We start from the raw sequence: 18,638 nt of genomic DNA, 5'->3' as shown, positions 1-18,638 counted from the left end.
TCTCAGATATGACACAGATGGGGTGTAGCAGGTAAATAAAGCCGTTAATAGGCGGATATTCTTTCTTAATTACAGCATGTTTGTCCTCTTGTGGAACGGGATTTGGAGCAGGCCTGTAAGATCGGCGCATGCGCAGTGAGCACCCTCCTCCCCGCGCTTCCTCCTCTGCTGTTGAGGCAACAAGCGCAGTCAAGCACAGGGGAAGGACGTAAAATTTCCTTTATGTACTTTCATAAGACAGCATAAGAATACAAAATTACTCTTTATTGGTTTCACTGTGATTTTAGGTTTGCAACACACCATTTTATGTTTTTTTGTTAGTTTTTTTTTTTTTTTAACTGCCGAGCTAAGAAAAAATGTTGGAGGACGGACGCCATCTTTAAACCAATTAGTTCTTTTTTTTTAATGGTATTTTTGGTCGTTAATTTACAAAATCCAGTGAGGAAAACTTTTAGTTGTGTACCTGGAAAAAGATAGTTATCATTTACTGACTTTGAGCTGCGCGGCCTCTGCTTTTAAAGAAAACTGTACGGATAGCGGTTGTGCTAACTTCTGCAGCTAATCTGCTAGCAACAGGTAAGCTAAGCTACATGCTAATTTTATGTACCTTTTTTAAATTTGTGCAGGTGGTTAGTGCAGTTTTATTACATTTTAAAGGAAAACATTAACATTAAAACCTTTGTCCAAATTTCATAGGAAGTCCATGAACTTTGTAGAATTGGTCAGAAATATAAAGCCTACATTCATTGTGTTGTAACAGAAACTTAATTTAAAAGACAAAAATAATTCAGAATAAACAGTTTATTGTGAATTATTTATTTTTCCTAAGGTCTCATGCTGTGCTTGCTTACCAACAGTAAAGCAGGACTTAAGGTTAAACGTGACTTATTTTGAAATCGGAACAGATCGACTTCCGGTTGTAGCGCGGCGACTTGATGCTGGGGAGGCGAGAGGAGCTCCGTCAGCGGACCAGGGAGAGCGTGGTGAGGAATCCCTGCAGCCCCCGGAGAGCGAGAGCCGGACCGGTTGGACCCTCCTGCCCCCGCCCCCGGAGGAGGACCCGAGAGAGACCCACGCTGCCACGGGAGAGGCCTCGGTTCAGGTAACCGTTCAGCGCTCGTGGATGATGCTGCTCTTCCCGGCCGGGCAGGTGCATTTTTAGGGGCTGCTGAGGATGGAGAGGCGGCGGTCAGAGAGCCGCGCGAAGCGGCCAGTTAATCTCAGGAGGGCTCTCAGATCCGTTACCAATTTACCGTTGTCGCGAATTATATGGAATTTGCACATGGTTGCTAAGTCTTACTGGGAATGAGGGTTGTGGGGGAAACCATTAAACCACCGAATTGCACCGGTATGAACGGGGCTGTGCACTACGTTTGCGCAAAAGCAGCGACGTGGATTGTACATCTTGGATATTAGAGCTGCTAGCCCTCCTTTTCTGTTTGGATTTGTGTGATGCTTTGCCTGTTTATGTTCTGTGCCATCGGCGTTGGGCAATGTGGTGGTTTCACTGCAGCTCCTTGAATGTTTCAGATGTTTCCATAATTTCAGCATAAACAAATCCACAGTTGCAAGAATGATTTGTAAGAGCCGCATCTCACAGCACATGTAGTAAAGTAACAAACGATTTTTAAGTTTTGCCTTTTTGCTGGCATCAGTGAGAATTTCCATGTGCCAATTTGTTGTCTGTATTCTTCTGTATGCAGTATTATGGATAAATAATATCAGCGGTATATTGTTCTGCATAGCACCAAAAAAGAAATGAATGCAGGTGATGCTCATTTTAAGCCCCATTTTTTTGTTCCATGTAATGGTGCAGAGTCTCAGGGAACTTTATAATAACTTTTAAAAATTACACAAAAAACATAGACATTCAGTTTTTGTTTCCACTTATAAAAAAACAAATATCTAACTCACTCAAATATGCTTGTTAGGCATTATTATTTAGGTGTAGCGCTGTCATTGAAGCATATGAAAAGCATCGTGGCAGGGTCTAAAGAAGCAGCCCGAGTGGACCCCAGTGTCGTCTGTCAGGGCCAAGCCCATCGCAGCTGACATCAGGAGATACTGCAGAGTGGAGATCACGATGCTGGGAGGCTGGGATAGCCCTTCTCCTCGATGCAGGAGAGAGGGGGTAGTGGTGGTTAGATGAGGGATGGTTTGGTGCACCCCCTCCCTCCCCTTTTGTCTGTGGTATACTGGTGCATTACTGCTCCCTGTTCACTTCTGAGTGTAATCAGTCTGTCAGCAGCAGCAGACTCAATCAGTCACTCCCCCACTGCCAACACATGAACACACTTGTCTTTGATTTCTGACCAGTGTTGCCACAGTCAGCTGCCTCCTGCTGCGTGCATCACTTGTGTGAACACTAATAATCATTTGTTGCAGGGCAAAATATGCTTTTCTTGACAAGTCACTATGACAAAGTTTGGAGGACATATTTTCTTTTGTTCTGTTTTATCATTGATTTTAGAGCATACAATATTCATGTAGTGGTCTCTGGTTTTGCATGCACTGCATTTGTGCAACAGTGCATGTGCCTGCACTGTTCAGCAACTTAGCATGCATATCATCGCACTACTTGCATATATTTATTTCTGCTTTGTTTTTCCTCAACTAATTGTTGTTTAATAAAGATGACAGATTTGGTCGTTTGCACATCAGTGCAGAAGCTGCCACTTCAGAAAGCAGCCCGAAGTCTTTAGCAACAACACGTGCCCAAAATAAAAGCTTTAAAGCAACAGGCTCTCGCTGTAACGTGCTAAGAGAACCACAGATGTATACGCTCGCCATCTATTTCATTATCTAGTGTTAGTACCTCTCCTGACAGGTGGCAATGAATGCTTTTGTTACCAGTTTATAGATAAAATATAATTCAATTCAAAAATAATTTATTAATCCCAAAGGGAAATTAAGTGTTGTCGTAGCTCAACATCCTGGTTTCATTCAAGAGTTGTTAGATGCTGAAAACTTTGGGCAGGAAGGATTTCCTGCAGCGAATCTGAAGAATCTGGCCACAGATACCGATCCGTCCACCCAGATCCAACTTGCTGTCAGATCCGGCGGGCCTCTCGATCCTCCTGGGCAGCAGGACTGCCCGAATGCTGGGCAGAATTCCTCCCTGAGCGATGGTCACTCCTCCCAGCAGTCTGCTGAGCTCCTCGTCACCACAAACAGACAGCTGAAGGTGCTGGGGGATGATCCAGGTATTCCCGTTGTCATGTGCCGAGTTTCTCACCATCTCCAGGATCTCAGCGGTCAGATACTCGAGCACCGCCACCAGGTTGACAGGATTTCATCCACGGCGTCTCCTTTTCAACTCATTTGGAATTTGGGGTTGTAGTTGAGATATTAGAGCTCTTGAGATGTTAATCGGCTGCTCCTGGTTGTTAAAAAACACCTTGTTGTTATGGTTATGCATCATATCAAATGCCCAAGTTTAAAAAAGTTTCAGTTAAAATCCTTCCAGATGTTCAGCATCTGATACTAGAGTAAATATTCATCTGAAAAAAGTGATTTACATCCAGAAAAAAGAGGAAATAAAGTTTTCAAAAGCAGTAACAGAATGAAAGTAACAGAGCTACTCCAACATGCATCCACCCTGAGCAGCGCAATTCTATAATTATTCAGTTATTAAAGTAATTGAGGCAGTAGTTAAAATAATAATTAAAAAAAATCTGTCAATTACTTTTTTTGGGGGCTGACGGTATGAACTCAAAGTTCTGTGTTTTGCCTTCATCTCGTTTGGAAATGTGCATCTGATGTTGCTGGGCCCACAAATCTTGACTAGCTTTGCAGGAGCTCTCCATGGTGCTGTTCAGGCTCCTTTCAGCTGCAGACCGGTTCACATGTCTCAGTGGTGCCAGCTCGTGGTTCAGGAATCCCCTGCACTTCTTTCTTATGGCTACCTGCTCTGGGCAAACCTGATGGCTGCATCAGGTACTTTGAGCCCTTCACTGGCAAAGGTTGTGTTGTTTAGTCTGTTTTTAGGAACCTCGATAATTAAGATCAGCAGAGTGTAGTTTGGCTAAAATTATGTTTTCCTGGTAACAGTGACACTTGTTGACCTGTGGTACCAAACGAGCAAAACCGTAAGCTTTAATATGAGGTTTGGCAGAATAGTGTGATGTGAGCAACACCACAGTTCATTTAACCTTTATTTAGACAGGTTAATCCCATTGAGCCTCGGGGACTCATTTACAAGAGAGACCTGATTTTAACAGAGTGATGACAACAGTGGACAACAAAGACAGTAAAAGACAATCAAAGGATGCATACAAATTGAGATTTTTTTTTAACAAGTGAAAATAAAATGGTATTTAAAAGCAAATGTAACAAAGAGATAGATAGATTGTAAAGCGGTATAGAAAACTAAAAACTGGAACAGAAACTTAGCAGATGTTTGAAGCCACTTAGAGAGGTCAAGGCAGAGAGCTACAGATCTTTTTGCAAGATATTCCAGGAAACAGGAGTGGAGTAGGAGAAGGCCCTTTTGCCAAGTTCAGTCCTCATTGAGGGAACACTGCAGGTAATAATGTCCTGAGAGTGCACGCTGTAGCTGCACTCGCACTGTGACATGTAGGAGACGGGATCTATTTCTTAAAAAGAAACCCAGTTTAACTTTCAGTTTCCTTCCTAGGTTTTCCATGTGGAGCTTAAAAGAGAGATACGAATCGACCAAGATACCCTTCTATTTGTAGGAATCGACAAACCCAATAGGGACACCATTTGAGGATAAAATCAAAGGAATCAAAGGCAGTGAGCCTCTTTAAAGGATTACTGATCTGAAAACTCGTAATTGATTACCTCGGTGATATTTAGTTGTTGCACTGCTCACAAAACTTTAATCGTTGACTCGTGATTCAGCAGAGAACATAAGCTAATTCAAGTTATATACGTAAAAAAACTTCCTAAATGATTTATTAGTAAAAAGTTTTCATTAAGACGTAAGTAATTAAGAAGCAAAAACTGTTTTATGAGTTACAATAACAAAATAAAATGATGTATTATCAAAGAATCTTCTCAAATAAAATAAAAGTACTTTTTAATGTACAATTTTTATGTAAAAGTATTTTAGTGGACATTCTCTCAATCCAGACCAATCAGGTAATTAATTAAGAAAATAAGTACATTTTTTCAAAGAGATTAGTGGAATCACACTGCCGGTGTTGGCACCACACTGGTGTTGCTGTATTGTGTCAAAAATTATACCATTGCACCATTATCACCACCAAGTCACACTTCTGCCAGTCCCAGTTAACACCAGTGAAATGAGATGGACGTTGACGTCTGCTGACCAGCAGACAGGCCTTGAAGAATGAAGCAAGAGCAGTTTGCAGCTTGTGTTGATGTTCAGCCATGTCTTTACGTGTGGTTCAGTTTCAGCACGTATCATGAACTCTTCTGGGAGCGCAGCAGATTTATGAACAGCACTGCAGCCTCTTCACAACAGTCTAACCTCACAAGATGATGATGATCTTATATTTTTCAGTAGATAAGCAACGAGAACAAATTGAGCCAGAAGACAGAGATGAAGTTATTAGTGAAAAAAAAAATAAGGCTCAGCGTTGAAGTAACTTCTGAAAACTTCCCATCAGGTGCTGTTTTATGAGTTAACTAAATAGATTAAACAAAAAAAAAAACTAAATCTTCTACTTCCTTCTAGGAAATTTGACCCCCCCCCCCCCCCATTTTTTAAATTTCCCTCACTGCAGAAGTTTTCAGACATAAATTTCTAAACTTTTACTTAATCATTACCTAAACGCTTCCACCTCAGCAGCAACTTTTTTCTTCTTTCACAGCTCTTCCAGTTATATTCAGATTAAACATTACCCATTATTAATGTATTGCCAATATCTGCATTGCTCCCCACCCCCCAGCATAAGTGGAGAAATCATCATTTAACCAAGTTGTTACGGATTCCTGCCCAGTAATCACTGATTAGTTGCGGTTCTGTTTGCCCTGTACTGCTGAGAAGTTTTATTGAATTTTCATGAAATATTCTCCCTTCTGTTTTTTTTTTTGTTTTTTTTTGTTTTGTTTTCATTTTCTGGAAATGTTGAAGTCAGAAATCATCGTAGATCATTAAACAGCTGTCTGCAGCCAAGATTCATATTGTCTCTGTGAAGCTTCGGTGCCCGTTCCACTGGGAGAGGTTCTGCAGCTTTCATTAAAACATCTGGTACCAAATTGGTCCTCTTTCTGAGGACTCTTGGCAATCTTCTGCAGTATTAGCATTGTTCAAAGAGCCAAACAGGAAATTTGGTTTCTTCTCATGAAGCTTGCTGATTGAATATTAAATAACCACATAAAGAAAAAACATATTAACTGTCTGTCTGTTTGGCTGATAAGTTCTGCATCTACCTTTGTTGCTGTGTGTTTGCATTTTAAATAAACGCTTGTCATGCAGCTTACAACAGTTTGCTGTTAGCCGTATTACTCGTGTTCTTAAAATGCTAATGGTTACCAAAAATGATAAATTTGTCAATACAGAGGGTTCATTTATTTTAGATAGTTCAGTCATAATCTGTTTTAAAATAAATATATACATTTTACTTTTGTATGCAGTAAGAATGTAATGTCTCAAGATGCTGGACAATTTAAAGGATTTGCTCATATTTTTTTGTTGTCAGTCATAAATCAATATAAACAATTATCAGACAAGTTAATGTTGAATTAACAAAAAGTACCAGATACAAGAAATATAAAAATCTCATTCCTTCATCATATAAACTTTATTTTCATTATCCTCAGCATAGTTCTTTTAGTGTAGTGTCAAAAGGAGCTAAAAACAATCAAAACTGGACCTTTTCTTTCCTGGTGCTGTTTCACGTTGGCTGGATTTCTGCAGTCATGGCCAAACGTTTTGGTTAGAACTGTCATTTTTTACAGATATTGAGGGAATCTCTGGTGTGTTAACAGCTAAGAGAGATTCTCAACACACTTTACAACGCCTACAGTTCACACAAGATCTTTGATTAAAACTTTGACATGCAAGCCTGTGGGTGATATGCATTCTTTGGAGGGAAGCTAATTAAATTTCATAGCATAGTTTGTTGTTCTGTTAAAGACTTGAAGGCCAGTCAGATCTCCTTCTCTGCAGGTGATGCTGTTGGCTCTCCACTGAGGCCAGATGACAGCATGGTTTCCTCCATCGCAGCCATCTGTCAGATGTAGCTTCCAACTGCAACCTCTCATTCCCCCAGGAATAAACTTTTATCGCTGGCTCAAGAGTCAGCTAGCTTATTATTCCCCTGAACTGGACTTGTTTTTTGTTGATTAAGGTCAAATATTGAGCTGCGTAAAAGCAAAGTTAATTCTAACAACAACATAGACTGGGTGTTTTTTGAGATCACCCCATGTAGACCATTTCTGAAGGATGCTTCAACTAAAGACTCCTGTAGAGCTTTATTCCAAAGAGCTTTGTTTTTTAGTTGGGAACTTTGTGCAGCATATTAATGGAGCTTTGTGTGAGTGATGGCTGAAGTTGTTTGGTTGACTTTTAGTTTAGGGACACATGTTTAAACATTGAATATATCGAGTTTCTTTCCTTGTTAGGATTCTTTAAATCACAGCTCTGCTGAAATGCTTGGATTTTTACTTTCTTGTAGCCTTTAGGCTAATGATTTTTGAAAAGTACTGTAGTCAGATTTCAGGCTATTCCTGATGTCTTTTTGATGTGGTGTCTCGCCAATTTCCCCTCTCCTTATTTTCCCACAAATATTGAATATTCTGGTGCTCCACAGGAAGGTGACTGGGTCAGCTCTGACAAATTAAAGATTCATTTCCTTCAAAGTTTGTTTGGTATGGACGTGGCATTACAAAAACAAGTTGTTGATCAATTTGCATATTGAAGTATTGATGTTTTATGTCATAATACTTGAACTAATTGCTATTAAAATGCATTTTGTTGTAAGATCACTTAAACTTGTTTTTTTAATGACTGAACTAAAGCTAATAGTGTTGGTTAAGCAATTCCTACAATCCATAAAAGTAGTCTTTTATTCTAACGGTGAGTGACATCCTTTTTTGTTGTTTTGCACACATTTACATAAAAGCTCCTGTAAAATATCTGTATATATATCTCTCTCTCTCTCTCTCTCTCTCGCTCTCTCTCTCTCTCTCTCTCTCTCCCTCTTTTATATATATATATATATATATATATATATATATATAAAAGAGAGAGAGAGAGATAGAGATGTGTGTATATATATATATATAGAGAGAGAGAGAGAGATAGAGATGTGTATATATAGAGAGATATAGATGTATATATACAGTATAGAGATATAGATATTATATTTCATTAGTTTTTAAGATTGTTTAAAATATTTAATCATCAAAATTCTTATATTCTGTTATGAGAATACTTTGCTAAAACTGACCCTTTTATAGAAACTAATGCACATGCTCAAAGTCAGTTTTTTGCAATGCACTGCGGTCTAGATATATTCATACCTACTTCCAGGTTTTTTTATTTACATTAAATTGACTTTTGTCATTTTATATTTTACTGTTTTGTACTCGTAATTTGTTTTCAGTATTGTCGTTGGTACCATGAAGGTCATGGGTGTTGAGGGACCCAAGAATTATGATTAATATTAAACTATTGGGTACTTGGCCTAAGCAAAGGCAAAGCGTTGATCCACACTTGGTGTAAACAGTGTTCGTATCTACTTATGTGTGCTCTGCAGTCATTCCAACATCTGGCAGCATTGCAGGTAGAGGATATTTCACTATCACAATGTAAAATACCAATACAAGTTATTTATAAATAGGATTGTATGTAAAATTCAATAAATAAATGGGTGTAAAGGACCAAAAAATTAGCGTTGAATGTCAACATTGAATGCCATAAATAATTTTGAATGTACTGGACCATATGATAAAATTATAAATAAGTCCATAAGCAGCAATGGCCACGAATCAAGCCATGCTGTCTGGCTGGGTGAATAGGATTGCTGGGCTTTCATGGTTTTCCTTTTAACCAGTAAAGATATTTAGATGCATGTAGCTGCCAGCTGTAATTAAACTCCATCTGCATTGGTCCATCTCTGTGCTCTCATCTGTTCTCATCATGACTGACACAAACAGCATCACAGAGCATTTATCTGAGGTCTGAAAGGAGCTTGAAACGCTGTGAAGGAGCAGGTCTTCTCTCATGATCTGAGCAGGTCTCTGCTGCCTCGCAGCAGGAGCACGGCTCTCATTTAACACCGAGTCAAACACCAAGATTGTGTTCATGCATAATAGATACGTGCATTGATGTTTGATGTCATACGAGATATGAAATGTAGCCTCTGGTTATAAAGTCAGATACTTAGGATGCCTGTGCTCCCTCCTGTAGAATTTTACTAATACTAAAACAGTATATTAGTTGTGGCTTTGCTGTTAGAAAACAACAATCCTCATTACAACCACAACAGCTTTTAATTTTTGAAAGCTTTTGAGCCTGGTGGTTTGCTGATGTCATCATTTACTTCATACCAACAGTTGTCCAGTGAAGTTAAAAATTATTTCAGGTAATGGACACTGATACATTACAAACTGTCTGTTACATTTTGTTTCTCTTGGCAAATCAGTCAAAATAAAATGAGCTGTCACATTAACCTTGAATGCTGCAGGCTTGTATTGACCAACAGAATATGAATTCACCGTCATTCATCACCATCACAATCAGAGTTCACCAGTAGTTCACCAGTGGTAATCAAGTTGTGTTCAAAGAAGAGTAGAGTCAGGTCCTCTGTACGGATTCTTCTTTGTTGAAGCGTTTCATCTTTTATCCAGATGACTTCTTCAGCAGTAGATTTATCTACCTGGATTATTGAGTATGCATCAGGACAGAAGCAAAGAAAGCTGGTTTAGGATCATTCAGAGCTAATACCTGGTCAATGTTCTATTCCATGGATTCCCTGGAAATGTATATAACACTGATGATATATATTTTTAATTCATGGCTACTTTTAATTGTTTGTTTTTTTTGTCCAGTTTTATGTCATATTCAATTCAGTTTATTTATATAGCGCCAAGTCACAAGAGAAGTCATCTCAGGGCACTGAACAGAAACTTAAATAATCATGTTAACTTTATTTATCTGAGGAGCAGAGTGCTTTGAATTTAACTTCATTGCAGATCTCTCATCTGTAATATGTAAATTAAATGTGCATGACAGAATGGTACCAATATTGCAGACAGGTAAACACTGTACTTGGGTTGTACTAGTAGTTGTTTTTTTGCCTGTTAGCCACTTCATTAATTTAACGTCCTGTGATAGTATAATCTTTCTCTGAAATCAACTAGAAAAGTTAACTGAAACAGATTTAAGGAGTAAACCGAACACAAAGCACCATGTTCAGAATATTCAACAGATGTTCTATAGAAGTATGGCAAGTCATTTTGATAACATTTAATAGTGAAGGCAGGTGTAAATGAAAGTCTGTGTTGTTCCTGTAAAATAAATTCAACGATTCACAACTAAATATGCAACAAACAAAGCTGGTGACGGTTCTCAGTCATCCAGGTCATGGTCAATCCAAAAAACAGTAAAATAATAAAAACTGGACTTCTATTCTGAATCTGAAGGCATTTTGCTTTCCTTCCAGGAGGCTTTATTAATTCACAAATGTCTGGAGTGTGTGGAACTCCAAACACTCCAGACATTTTTGGTGTGTGTGAGCTGAAGAGACGTGATGGCATACTGCGTATGTGCTTCTAAAAACTCGACACACTCCAGACATTTCTGAATTGATAAAGCCTCGCAGATGGGAAACGAAACATCTTCAGCGTCCAAATTGAAGTCCAGTTGTTTTGTTAACTTTTTAAAATTTTTATTAACTCTAACAAGATTATTATTAGGATCCCAGTAAGTGAATTATTATCCTAAAGTTGGACACCAGTTGTTTTTCTACAAACTCAGAAAGGACTCACACCTTGTAAGGGAACATACAATGATGACAACACATAGCACTTGTTGTTGTTGTTGTTGTTGTTGTTGTTGTTGTTGTTGTTGTTGTTGTTGTTGTTATTATAGGCCTTTTATAATTATTTAAATGTTATTAAGAGATTATAAACTTAAAACTATGTTGTTGTTCACATCTTCATAAGATTTTGATCTTTTACTTTGTCCTAACATGGAGATAAAATCAGTAAGTGTCAACAGTTTATTGCAGGCTTTAATTTAACAAAACAACAAATAATAGTTTTCAGATGTAGTGTTTTATTGAAACACCTAATGAGTGGTGTTATTGTTATTTTGAGCACATTTTGCAGCTGTGGACAGTTTGTATTCAATGAGTTAAGAGGCAGACTTGACTCTTAATTGTAAAAGTTACAAATCCCTGTAGGGATGCACAATATTATCGGCAAGGTATTGGTATCGACCGATATTAGCGTTAAAATTAAATATTGGACATCAGCCATTCCATCAAAATAACTCACCGATATATAATATCCAAGTATATCCAAATATACATACTCCAAGTTGAAGTGTTGCATCATTGTCAGCCCCTTTTTTGGCATTTGATAACAGGCCAAATTGACAAAGACCCTGCAGAATAATGTAATATTTTGATTCCACAGCAGAGAAAGCTATGTACCGTATTTTTCAGACTATAAGGTGCATTTCAAATCCTTTAATTTTTCTTAAAAATCAACAGCGAGTCTTATAATCAGGTGTTCCTTATGTATTAACTCTGGTTGTGCTTACTGACCTCTAACTGATTTTATGAGGTTATTAATGAGTTGAATAAGGTTTGACATCTCTTGACTGTTTTGTTGAACTTAAATCGCCTTACAATCTGGTGTGCCTTATAGTCCGAAAAGTACGGTAGTCTCTGTAAGTAGGTCTACGGAAAAATCATCAGTACTGGTATCGGTTATCGGCCAAATAAGTTTTAACATATTGGCATATCGGATATCGGCCAAAAATCCAATATCGTGCATCCCTGAATCCCTGCACTAAACCTTAAATTCAGAAATAAGAACGCTGTCATTGTGTGGATCAAACTCAGTCAAGTCAATGTTATGTTTGAGAAAAATAATAAAACTGTTATTTTTTTGGTTTTAGTTCAACAGACGGGAAAAGAACTTTGAACTTTATTGACATGTGAGATTATTATCTCTGCTGGTCCGCTGGAAGCACTCTGTGGTCAGAAAGATTTGTCATTTATCCAACGCCTCAGTATTGATTATCCCCTCCATAGCTCCATCCTGCCTCACCAGTCCTTCTGCATGCCCTGAGCTGATCAATGTGTACGGAGCGTCTTCTATGCATAGCAGCGATAATGAGGCCCTGGAGGATATCAGCGAACTGGCAGATTAATCATTTTAACCCACTAGATCCAGGCTGTGCTCAGGGGCAGCAGTGCACATCGACTTTCTGTTTCCACGCAGAGTTGTTCAGGTATTTTAGTTGTCTGGCTTCTGCTGTCAGTCTGAAGGGTGAGGAGATGTGATCATATACTGCTTGAGTGGTTCTAAAATATGTGAGCAAATGTTCTTGATCATTTCTTGGTTAATTTTAAGCAAAATCTACGAGTGTGGAGGACGAACCATGATCTGACCAGTGTTTTTTTTCTTCTCACCTGGATTTTCTTCAGGGCTGCAGGATGTTCACGTCGGTGAAGGCCTTTGAGGGGCAGCAGTACTCCACCCTGAAGAGGCAGTGTCTGCAGAGTGGCCTCCTCTTTGAGGACCCCCGCTTCCCTGCCATTGACGACTCGCTCTTTTACCAGGGCAACAGGATCGGACGTGTGGTCTGGAAGAGACCGCGGGTAGGCTGCTTTCTTTGTTTAAGGAGTTCCAGATCAAACCGTCTGAAACAAGTGCACATTTGTCTGTTTATAATATTTACCACACTGCCAGATATCAAACAAATACAAAAACTTTGGAAACATTGAAGTAGAAGTACTAATAAAACTTTTAGTACAGCGATTGGAATTTATTCAGTAAAGAATTAAAAACAACAAAAAATAAAACACTAAATTTATTGATGGTTAGCTAACTAAAAGAAAAGTTATTCCCAAAACCCCATTTTGAACAAAAAGTCAGCACCTTAACATGTTAATTTGTTCTTTTAAAATGCTTTATTTCACATTTCTTATATGAAACTCTGTGCAAAATGAGTTAAAAGCACTGCATGTAGAAAATAAGAAGAGTTGTATAAATCTGTTTGTGAACTGGTACATAAATAGTTTTATTGTGAAAAGCTTAGTAGACGCTCCATTGTTTTATATTCTAAAGAAATGACGAGAACAACCACCAGTTCTGTGTATTATAAATATCATCACTGCTGGAGTAGTGAACAAATCAGCACCACCATGGTTCAGTAACTTGTAGAATGGTAAATTGTAAATAGACTGAACTTATATACTGTAGCACCTATTTGTCTGATCAAGACATTCAAAGCGCTTTACACTACAATCTGTGCCTCATTTACCCATTCACACAGCACTCTACTATATCTCTGCAAAGCTAATTGAACAAATCATTCTAAAGAGACTAATCAGAGCTTTATCACATTCACACACCGATGAAACACGCATCAGAGGCTATGAGGGGTTCAGTGTCTTGCCCAGGGGCACTTGTACATGTGACTGCTGGTGGATAGAAGCACTTTTAGCAGCAATATCGCTACAATTATCCGTTGGTTTCTCGCATTGTTACCAAGGAATATTGCCCCACCCATTTTTACAAAGTTGCTTCAGTTCCTTGAGGTTTGCTGGCGTGTATTAAACCACAACTCTTTAACTCCCTTCACAACGTTTCAGTCAGGCTAAGGTCTGGACTTTGATTCAGTCAGTGCAACACTTGGACGTTTTTCCCAACCGTTCTCTTGTAGTTGGATTATAATCCTGTTGCACAACTCAGTTTGGGAAAGATTTTCATTTAGCACTAGATTCCTTTAACGTACACAGGAGTTCATGGTTGACAAGCCCAATTCATCACCTTCCCACCCCAACATTTGACAGTTGCTATGAGGTGCTTGTGTTGATATGCTGTTTGGTTTTCTCCAAACATGACACAGATTTATAACCAAACATCTCTGCTTTGGCTTTGTCAGTCTAAAGAGCAAACCTAATTCATTCTACTGATTTTTTTTATTATTACAGACTAGAAATGTATTCAGTCTTTTTCTTATGACCCTGAACACCAGTGTTGGTTTGTCAACAGTTTGATGGATAGTTTTTGTGAAGACCTGTCAATTGTAAAAGTTTCATCTCCACTGTTAAGAAACAAATTATTTACATTGTTCTATTGTTCTACATCACCTGGTCAATATGCACTTTTTATCCGATTAAATGAGGACACTTAAGATCAGAACAATCTTGTGGCTCGTGTAAATTCTGATGTCAAAGTTGCCGATTATACCAACATGTGACTAGGCCTGTCGAGATAAACAATAAATCAATTAATCGCATGATAAATGAAAATTATCAACCTCATTTTCATTTATCGGCTTTATCTTTTCTTCATGTCTCTCTTTCTACTGAAGACACTGGATGACAAAAGGCTCAATTCTGGTGCACTTCACTGACTCCTCCCTTTCTCTTTAAAATCCATTTTAACCATCCAAAATCGCATTTTTGGATCGTTAAAAGCAGCTAAGCTGGGAATCTAAGCTATGAGCTAAGCTAACAGGCCGACCTCGGGGGGGGGAAAACCTCCAGCTTGTCGAAGCCCCAAAATTCACGGTTAAAATCCATGAACCCAACCCAACTTCATGTAAAAAGTTGTTTTTCTCTGCAAAAAAAGCTGAGAACTTGTTTACTGATTTTTTTTTTTATTAAAAGCTTTGTGTGAAAAATGCTATGCTAAAGAGCTCAAACCACACCAGTCGTCCGCCATTTTGAGACGAAAAACAGGAAGGAGAGACAGCCTATATCACGTTAAGGGGCCTCCCTCCCATTTTTCTTAAAGAAACACGCTGCTCGCTCCCTCACTATCCATCCTTCAGTTCAAACTGTTTTATACTGCCATCCGGTAGTTGAAAAAAGGTACTACATGCAAAACAAATTAACCAACATTTCTTCTTAAATTTGACAATAATTACTAATTATTGTCAAATTTCAAACAATATTATAATTTATCGCAATAATTTCTAAGATAATGGGGCGGCTGTGGCTGAGTGGTTAGAGCAGTCGTCCTCCAATGCGAGAGTTGGTGGTTCGAATCCACCAGCAGTCACATGTCGAAGTGTCCCTGGGCAAGACGCTGAACCCCTCATAGCCTCTGATGTGTGTCCCATCGGTGTATGAATGTGATAAAGCACTGACTAGTCTCTTCAGAATGATTTGTTAAATTAGCGTTGTAGAGATCTAGTAGAGTGCTGTATGAATGGGTAAATGAGGCACAAATTGTTGTAAAGCACTTTGCGTATCTTGAAATAAGATAAAAAGGCGCTATATATGTACAGTCCATTTACCATTTACAATCGCCCAGCAATATTTATCGTGACAGGCCTACATGTGACGCTCACTGCACTTCTCCTTTAGCATCTTAGTTTACTAAGCCTGTTTAGTAGGCTTCTCTACTGAAAAAATTATTGTGCACAGGAAGTATACTCTACTTTAAACACGTAACTAAATAGTTTCATCTTATCTAAGCAGTTTTTAAAATTTATGAATTTTCTGAAGTGATCAGATCTGTTTAGCTTTTGTTGAGTTGTATGGATGTTTGTAAAACCCGGCACTAAGAAAAACTAATCTATGAAGCAGGTTGATCTCACACGCAGAATTATTGTTTGCTGAAGCTACAGTTGTGTTAATTTGTGCAAGCAGTGAAGCAGAAAGAAATGAAATATTCTTTGAGTTGAAGAAGACGCTTTGTCTAATCATAAACAACAAGTGTTAAATCTGTCTGAAACTATAGATGATGGCTGCTACTCAAACATGTAAAATTAGTTGTGATTTTCACGTAATCTACAAGATTCACAGACCCCAGTAAAATTCTTAAATTATTCGTGTGTAAATGACGTGTCTGATCTTGACATGTCTGCAGACTACAGTTTTATTTCATGTTTAAACAAATGTCCGTCCTGAGTCAATAGTTGAAGTGTTGGTGATTTTCTGTTAAAGTAAATACTCTGAAGTATTCGTACCTTTCAGAAGCATCATAAAGAGTCTGCTATCGGTGCCTGCAGAGTTTGAGATTAATAACCCTACAGTATGACTAATCATTTATAGTTCCACACTAACATCAGCAGTAATCAGTGACTGCTCCACTGCACTCTTCTCCTCTCCTTGTGTAGAAGTCTTTTTGTATGAGCCGGTGATGTATGATGTATTTGGGCTGCGGATGATTTGACATGCAGGGCCTCAGGATTTACTGAGCCCAGTCCCTCGCCGCTGTTGTCCCCCTCACCCAGCAGGCCGTGGTTCTGAATGGTGTAACCTCCTTCTGCCTGTGTGCCGCTGCAGTGACAGCCAGCTTGCATTGCCATGGAAACTGGGTCACACAGACTACATGTTTTGGTCTGTGTCGATGCCAGTCATGCAGATGTAAAGCTGGAAGAAGAGCGCGCAAGCAGGAGGCGCGTGCTTTCACTTTCACCAGGACATGATTTGTGTCGTCATTTTTGTGTCAGGAAGTTAGAAACCCTGAAGAGGACAATTTCAAATGGTTTATTTTTGGGTTTTCTTTTATAAGCTGCAGTGTTTCCCCTAGTTCACTTGCCATGGCGGGGTGCTCATCTCATCCATGATTTTTGTTAGGGGGGTACATGTCTGAGCGCAGCTTGTACCAACAGTTTTTGAGCGAGGGCAGGTGTGGGGGGCATTCAGCATGAGAGAAGAGGCACCTTTAGCTTTTTAGCTAGAGCGCCTGTATTGCGCGCCGCTAGCTTAGTGCGACACGTTTGAGCTGTGCGCTGTTTGTACAGACACTTTGGGTGGGGGTGGGGGTGGGGGTGGGTGTTTCCATGTGAGAGAACAGGCAACGTGAGCGCTGCCTTTAGCTTTTTAACTAGAGTGCCTGTATTGCATGCTGCTAGCTTAGCGTTATGTCAGTGCCGGGGGGTGTCAGTTCTGTTGACGGGGTGGGGCACCCCGCTTGTATAATGGTAGGGGAAACACTGAGCTGTTGACTGTACCTTCCAATCAACATTTATTAAGTTATATTTAATTTAGAGAATAACAAACAAAAAGATTAATTACTGATTTATTTGGTGATTAACCTGTTTGGTCCTGATACAACTTGTGGGTGTTACAGTTGCCGTGGTTGGAAATCCATTACTTTGGTCCACACATGGAGTTGAATAATGTATGCAATGTTCTCATCCATCCATCCATTATCCTGCTTCTTCCTTTTTGGGTCACGGGGGTCACTGGTGCCCATATCCAGCAGTCACTGTGTGAGAGGTGGGGGACACCCTGGACAGGTCTCCAGTCCATCTCTGGGACACATGGAGACAAATAAGACAACCATTCACTCTCTCTCACACCTAGAGACAAATTAGAGTTACCAATCAGCCTAACATGCATGTTTTTGGTCCGTGGGAGGAAATCGTAGAACCCAGAGAAAACCCACGTATGCACAGAGAGAACATGCAAACTCCACCTAGAAAAGTCCGGGGCTGGGGTTTGAACCAGCAACCTTCTCGCTGAGAGGTAGCAGCTCTACCAACTGTGCCAACGTGTTGCCCCGTCCTCACGCAAATGTTAAATCTTATTGCTGCTGCTAACTTGGGTAATTAAGGACCATGGGAGATCGGGCATTCTGTGTGGCTGCCCCCCCGCCTCTGGACCTCCCTCCCTGAATATCTGAGAGCTCCACAATCATTGATTGACTTTAAAAAAGGCTTGAAGACATTTCTTTTTAAGCAAGCCTATTCTGCCTCAACATGATTTTATCACTGGTTTTATCATTGATTTTAGTTGATTTTATCATTGATTTTAGTTTTTTATCACTGATTTTAGTTGATTTTATCACTGATTTTAGTTGATTTTATCACCGATTTTGTGTAATTTTATCATTGAATTAAGTTGATTTTATCACTGATTTTGTTTGATTTTATCACTGATTTTAGTTGATTTTATCACTGATTTTAGTTTATCACTGATTTTAGTTGATTTTATCACTGATTTTAGTTGATTTTATCATTGATTTTAGTTGATTTTTATCACTGATTTTAGTTGATTCTTATCACTGATTTTAGTTTTTATCATTGATTTTAGTTGATTTTATCACTGATTTTAGTTGATTTTATCACTGATTTTAGTTGATTTTATCCCTTGTTTTAGTTGATTTTATCATTGATTTTAGTTGCTTTTATCACTGATTTTTAGTTGATTGTATCACTGATTTTAGTTGATTTTTATCATTGATTTTAGTTGATTTTATCACTGATTTTAGTTGATTTTTATCATTGATTTTAGTTGATTTTTTATCACTGATTTTAGTTGATTTTTATCATTGATTTTAGTTGATTTTTATCATTGATTTTAGTTGATTTTACCACTGATTTTAGTTGATTTTATCACTGATTTTAGTTGATTTTTATCATTGATTTTAGTTGATTTTATCACTGATTTTAGTTGCACTTTGTAGCACTTTAAGATTTTTGTTAATGAAAAGTGCATTACAAATTAAATTCATTATTTATTATTATTATTATTATTATTATTATTATTATTATTATTATTATT

At 38.5% G+C, this 18,638-nt stretch overlaps 1 protein-coding gene across 1 annotated transcript in view; it reads left to right on the top strand.

Moving 5' to 3' along the window:
- Nucleotides 1-946: 946 nt before the first annotated feature.
- Nucleotides 947-18,638, top strand: part of capn5b (calpain 5b) — a 46,138-nt gene continuing 28,446 nt past the window's right edge. The window contains exons 1-2 of the mRNA XM_037687254.1: nucleotides 947-1,102; nucleotides 12,594-12,767. Coding sequence (XP_037543182.1) covers nucleotides 12,603-12,767 — 165 coding nt within the window. The 5' untranslated portion in view covers nucleotides 947-1,102; nucleotides 12,594-12,602. The remainder of the gene's footprint in view (nucleotides 1,103-12,593; nucleotides 12,768-18,638) is intronic.

The sequence above is a fragment of the Nematolebias whitei genome, chromosome 14 (genome assembly GCF_014905685.2).
Source record: "Nematolebias whitei isolate Nwh7 chromosome 14, NemWhi1, whole genome shotgun sequence".
NCBI classification, from domain to species: domain Eukaryota; kingdom Metazoa; phylum Chordata; class Actinopteri; order Cyprinodontiformes; family Rivulidae; genus Nematolebias; species Nematolebias whitei.
This window is presented reverse-complemented; position numbering and strand designations above follow the sequence as displayed.